This window comes from Tupaia chinensis, unplaced genomic scaffold, assembly GCF_000334495.1.
Source record: "Tupaia chinensis unplaced genomic scaffold, TupChi_1.0 Scaffold143584_1, whole genome shotgun sequence".
In the NCBI taxonomy this organism is placed as follows: domain Eukaryota; kingdom Metazoa; phylum Chordata; class Mammalia; order Scandentia; family Tupaiidae; genus Tupaia; species Tupaia belangeri.
The window spans coordinates 3,047,562-3,053,930 of NW_006203430.1; the positions used below are offsets into that span (position 1 = coordinate 3,047,562).

A 6,369-nucleotide genomic window follows, 5' to 3' on the forward strand; every position below is an offset into this window, starting at 1 on the left:
CAGGCGGCAAGCTGAGGCCGAAAAGGATGAAGAACTTGCAACTGTAAGCAACAGAAAAAAAACTTTAGCTCTCTTAAACCAATTGAGAAATATATTGTATAGGAGGATTTTCTCTACCTATGGACAGTGAGAAGATGATGGTTACCAGCCCTGCATTACCTCAGGGAAAAACAAGAACTACTCTACCATTCTTAAGGAAGCCAGATACCCGAGGATAACTCACGCTGCAGATCCCCACAACACCATTCCCGCTAATCACAAGATGGCTGCTGTGCCGCATCAACTGATAATCATCTCTGCTTACCAGAACCGCTTTCCTGAAACTGTATTCCATGGAGACTCACCTACAATTGCGGAACTGCACGAGACCCACCCTTGATCCAACCTTGAATGGAATCTATGTTCCCTATTGTTGAAAACTTTAAACTCGTGGCCCCTCTCCCTTTACTTGCACGTAGCACATTTTCAATAACTCCTCTGGAAGACAACTGTATATAGCAGAGATAGTGTAATGGGAGAGGGGGAAAGGGCAGAGGGTCAAACATAGGATAAAAAACATATATATATGTATACATATGTATGAAAGTAGAAATGGAATATTATTGATGATAACATGCTCGATTAAGCCACTATGCAGTTTATCCTAGATGGGAAACCACATTTAGTATGTTGTGATGATGCTCAGGGAAAAAATGTTAGGTAATATAAAATAAAAAAAAAAAGACCCTGTTGGAGGCGCCTCTCTGTGTTTCTTTCTCTCTCACACTCGCTGAGAAATAAACTTTATAGAAGAAAATTAGGAAAATCCTTGCCCTTATGGAGCTTTTTCTATTTCCCCTTCTAGGAATATTCAAGAAGATCATTGAGAAGCCTCAACTGTATTTGTGCAGAAAATTTTTCGTTTAGGAAATAACTTCAGTATAAATAGTTGACACCATGATCATGACCCCTTTGCAGTACTTGCTATGGTAGACGTCATGCTTGACAACTGATGTTTTTATGCAATTCTCAAAACAACCCAGTGTGAAGCAGGTACTGCCATCCCCTTCTCCAGAGGAGGAGGCTGAGGCATGGTGGCATTATTGACTGGCCTGTAGTCATATTCTGATGGGCATTGACATTGCTCTCACCTGCTGGGTCCCTCAGGTACAAAGGGAGGGCTGGGACCAGCAGTTAGCGTAATGGCTACGTAACTGGACTCCCATGTAGTCAACCAGGGTTCGAGTCCCGGATCTGGTGGTTTAAACTCACACCGGGCCCGTGTGCATGCTTGCCCAAGATCCTGAGAGGAGAATGGAGGAGAAGGGATTGCAGCGTGGCCCTCCCTCCCAGGGGTTGATTTCTCACTTTCTGTCTCTTTCTGTCTTTCTGGCAAGCGCACGTGCCCTACAGCAAAAACCTCTCAAAAAACAAAAAACAAAACAAAACAAAATAAATAAAGGGAGGGCTTAGAGAATTTAGGGATGATGGCTGTAATTAGACCATGTCTACACATCACAGAAGGCTAGGCTGTGAGTTTATAACCATCATCTGTCAGGGTGGTTGTTGTAGGCAACCTTCAATGTCTTAGGATTTGTGTATGGTTTAGGGAAGTTGCTCAAACTTTTAATCCAAGAAGTAATTGTGTTGCCGTTCATAGGACCATATGGAAAAGTACCAGACCTTTGCCAGTGATTTCCATCTGTCAATGATAAAAGAATAAATTAATGAGATTTACTGTAAAATGTAAAGTATTCTAAATCCTCACTAGTCTTTATAACCAAACAGGAAGTTTAGAAAGTGTGTGACATTTAGTTGTTTGTTTATCATTAAAGCAGTGTGTATGTGGATGAATCTCTATGCAGTTTGCTCGCATTCTGGGGCCCAGAGCTGCCTACAGACTGTTCATGCTAATTGTCTTCCTTTCTTTTTCTGTTGCAGATGATCATTCTCGGGTGAGGCTGCAGACACTAGAAGGAGACACCAACTCAGACTACATCAATGGAAATTATATCGATGTACGTATGTATTTTGAAACTGTCAAAGGGCCTGTTATGACACATGCCACCTCACGTGTGTCCTATAAGATTGGTCAATACACCTTGGGTTCAACCCAGAAATAAGCACATACATGTTCCCCATACACTGCGGACCTTAACAGTGAAAATAGGATCTCCCTTTTTCTCAAGATAACCTGTTTGTGGGTGAATTTCTCTGAAACATTCTATGCTATCTTGAATGTCCCATGCTTATGTGGACTAAGAAAATGTTAATTTCCATTTTTTTGTCAACAACTTATATTATTCGACACTTTAAAAATCTGTTTGCATATTAATGAGACAAAACTCTCTAATTCCTAATACGGTGATTTGCAATCTCCTGTCATCACTGCACTTTTAAGTTGCCTTCAAAGTAGTCTGCAGCTGTTCGCCAGGACTTCTAATGCAAGCAAGACATGTCATTAAATATGTAAGCTGTTTAATTATTGAAGACCGCTCCTTTGTTCATTCTGCATCATGTTAACTTAATGTTTTACATTAGAATAAATTCTTTAGGAGACAGCATGTTTTCAGTTGAAAGAATGAATGAAATCAAAAGTAGACTGAAAAATCAAGGCGAAGCTGCTGTTACCTCCAAGGCCAAGTTTACATGAAATAGATTTCGGCTCCTCTGTGGTTCAAAGCAGACTCTGTGCTTGGCCGTCACACTGTTTCTAAGTCCATCAGTATTTCCATGGATAAGATTTAGCCACATGTGTGGATTCTTTTATCTTCTTGATTATTACCCAGATGTTAGTAGAAGTAACTAGCATCACAATTTCTTAGAAAGAATTACCTAAAAATAACGGTAAGAATGTTATTTTTAGTGCTAATTGGAAAGGTTTGACATTTTGATTTGGGGGCGGTGCATCAGGAGGAGGATGATTATTTAAAGAACAATTCACACCTCGTTCATTAAATGAGGACACCACTTTGATAATGGCCAAAACATACTTACCAGGTTCTGTTTGTTTTTTATTTTAATTTATTTATAAAAGTATGGTTTCTTTATAAGCTTCATTATACTTCTTCACTCAGCAAATGTTTAGTGAGTACCCCTCATGGGAGTATGCAGAGGTGTCCCAGACCTGTTATCTGCTCCTTACAACCTTAAAATTTAGAAGCAGAAATAGGAAATGTCTTCTCCAGTCCTTCTTATAAGGCTCCACAGCTTGTGGAGACTGTTTGCTCTCCAGTCCCAGCTCCCGCAGTCTATCAGATTCTTGAGCACTGAGGCAGTGCCCTACTCATCTTTGTATCTCCCGTACCAGGCACATGCCTGACAGAGTGAGCACTCAGGAAGTGTTTGATGAATGACTTCAGGAGTACATGTGATCAGATTAGGCCCTACAAAGGAGGTCATTTGAAGTAAGCTTTAAACAGTGGCGGAGGAGGGTAGAGACACAAAGGAGAGAAGACATTCCAGCACAAGGAAATAAAATGAACAAAACTATGAAATAATGAAAAACCTGATTATGAGTTTTAATTTTAACAGGAGAGCCAATATTCAGGGCTCCTTTACTTTTTTTCACTTAGTCAATAATTTTTTTTCTTTTCTTTCCTTTTTTTAAGACAGAGAGAGCATAGGAGAGAAGAAAATAGGTGTTTTTGACAGCCTTCTGCTCCATTCGCTGAGTTAACTAGGACCTATTATGTATTAGTTAACTGTTCTAAGTGCTAGAGTTAAAACTGAATAATTCAGACAAAAAGACAAAACCAAAAAAAAAAAAAACAAAAAAACAAAAAACAAAAACCCAGACCTCTTATCTCATTAGTGATATTCTAATTGAGAGAAATGGACAATAAATACATTAACTCTATTTGGTATGTTAGAAGGTAGTATATTTGAGATAACTTCAAAAATTTCATGAGAAAATAGAATTAAAGTACAAGTTTGGGCAAGCTAGTGGCATGGTGGTTAAGGTAGCTGGATTCCACATGGCCGACTGCATAGTTCAAATCCTAGACCCAGTGGCTTGGAAAATACACTGAGCATGAAAAGCGAAAATGTAACAGAATGAATTATGGTGTGGGTACCCCTCACAGGAAGGCGAGGGGATGCTTCCTCACTTACCCTCTCTTTCTCTTGTGAGCGCATGTCCTCTAGCAAAATTTTTTTTAAAAAAATTTAATTATAAGTTCATTTTGGTACAAGAAATTTTTGAAACCCAAGCATAAATTTTTTTCTTAGTGTGTATCTTCCATGAACCTTTTGAAAATCTCTTGAACTATGCAGAAAAACTAAAGCCTTAAGGGGAAAGAAAAGTGCCATGTGTGGGGGTAGGTCACAACTTTGAATAGAGAGACTGGACTCACTTGCATTGAGAAGGTAACATTTAAGCAAAGAGGATGAAGGATTGAGCTGTATAGACATCTGGAAGAACAGTCCAGGCTGAGAAATAGCCCCAGCAAAGCCTTGCTGTGGAGCTTGCCTAGAGAATTGGAAGGAAAACAAGCAGGCAAGTGTTGGCAAAATGGCGTGAAGGGATGGGAGAAGTTACAGGTGATGAGAGAGAGGCCATGGGGCCAGGAAATGGAAACAAACATAAGAAATGTGGCTTTTACTTTGAGATGGGTGTCATTAAAGGAATTTGAGCAGATGGGTGCCATGGTCCGACTGCTGAAAGGAGGGTAAACTGTAACGGCAGGAATAAAGGCAAGGAGGCCTGCTATGACTTTGTAAGTCATCAGAGAGAGGTGATGGTGGCAGTGGAGGGTGAGAAGTAGTGGGATCCTGGATCTATGTTGAAGGTAGGGCCAGCAGGACTTGCTGGCAAACTGGTCGTGCGGTGTACATGAAGAAAAAGTCAAGAATCTTCAAGAGATGGAGTTGCCATCATCGTGAAGGACTGTGGGTAGAGTAGATTTGAATAGGAATTAGGGAGGAATAAGGGGTTTCATTTTTCAATGTGTTAGCCAATCAGGTGTTAGGGAGGAAAAAGGGGTTTCATTTTTCAATGTGTTAGCCAATAAAATATATATTAAACATCCAAAGGAGGCGTTGAACAGCAATTGATATACATCAGGATTTCAAAGAAAAGGTCTGGACTGCAAATAAGAATGTAGGATTCATCAGTACACAGAAGGTATTACAGGCTGTGGGACTAGACAAGATCACCAAAAGAATGAGTGTAGATAGACAAACATGGCCAAGAACATGCAATGTTAACATTAGGGCAAAGGGGGACCAGCAGATGGCATAACAGTTACATCACTGGACTCCTGTATAGTCATCTGCAGCTTGAGTCCCAGACCCAGTGGCTTAAAATTCATGCTGGGCACATGTGCATGCATGCCCAAGATCCCAAAAGGAGAATGGAGGAGAAGGGATTTCGGCGTGGCCATCCCCCCCGGAGGGTGGTTTTTCACTTTCCATCTCTCTGTCTCTCTCTTGACTGTCCACCAAGCTCAAGCGTCCTATAGCATAAATTTCTCTTAAAAAAAAAATCAAGACAAAGGGAAGAACTAGCCAATGAAACCAAGGGAAAGTAGCCAGGGAGGTGGGTAGGAAAACAACCAGAAAAGTGATGTCCTGGAAGCCAAGTGAAGAAGTATTCATACCAATGAAGAGGTCAAGTAGATGAGAACCAAGAAATGATCATGGTGTTTAGCAACATCAGCCACTTGTGGACTGTATGAATTAATTTAATTTATCACAAGTCCCTCCTATCTACCTGGCACTTTGCTAGGCACTGAACATATGGAGCAAGTAAATCGAAGTTCTTGCCCTTGTGGAGCTTATCAGCTAATAACAAATGACTGATTTTCTAAAGTTTATTTAACGGTCATGATTCTATAATTTGGGACCGACTGCAAGTCAGTTGTATAAAAGAATGTGTCTGCTTTTCTGTTCATCATTGTAAACTTGTCTCTCCCCTCCTTTATTTTTATTTTTTTTGAGAGATTTTTCGATATGGCATATGTGCTCACTGGAGAGACAGAGAGAGATAGAAAATGAGAAATCCTCCCCTGCGGGGATAGCCACACTGCAATCCCTTCTCCATTCTCCTTGTGGGATCATGGGCATGCACACATATGTGCCTGGCATGGGTTTCAAAGTGCCAGGTCCAGGACTTAAACCACAGTCAGCCATGTGGGAGTTCAGTGCTTTAACCACTATGACACCTGCTGGCCCATGTGGACTTGTTTCTAAGGACCAAATATCAAACAATTGTGCATTTAAGTTGTCTGCAAAATTCGTATTTTATCTACAAGTTTCTTTTTCTTATTTTTCACCTGGCTTTGGGATTAGTATTTAGGGCAATCTCAGGGGACAGAATGGAAATAATTAAGGTCCACAGTGATATATGTTGCCTGAGTATAATTTTCTCTGAGTTGGCTTTGTCTTTCC

At 40.4% G+C, this 6,369-nt stretch overlaps 1 protein-coding gene across 7 annotated transcripts in view; it reads left to right on the forward strand.

Moving 5' to 3' along the window:
* The window catches only part of PTPRM (protein tyrosine phosphatase receptor type M), a 732,676-nt gene that overhangs the window by 621,093 nt on the left and 105,214 nt on the right, over positions 1-6,369 (forward strand). For all 7 annotated transcript variants that reach the window (XM_027766560.1, XM_027766561.1, XM_027766562.1 and 4 more), the window contains one exon: positions 1,921-1,997. In XM_027766560.1, coding sequence (XP_027622361.1) covers positions 1,921-1,997 — 77 coding nt within the window. The remainder of the gene's footprint in view (positions 1-1,920; positions 1,998-6,369) is intronic.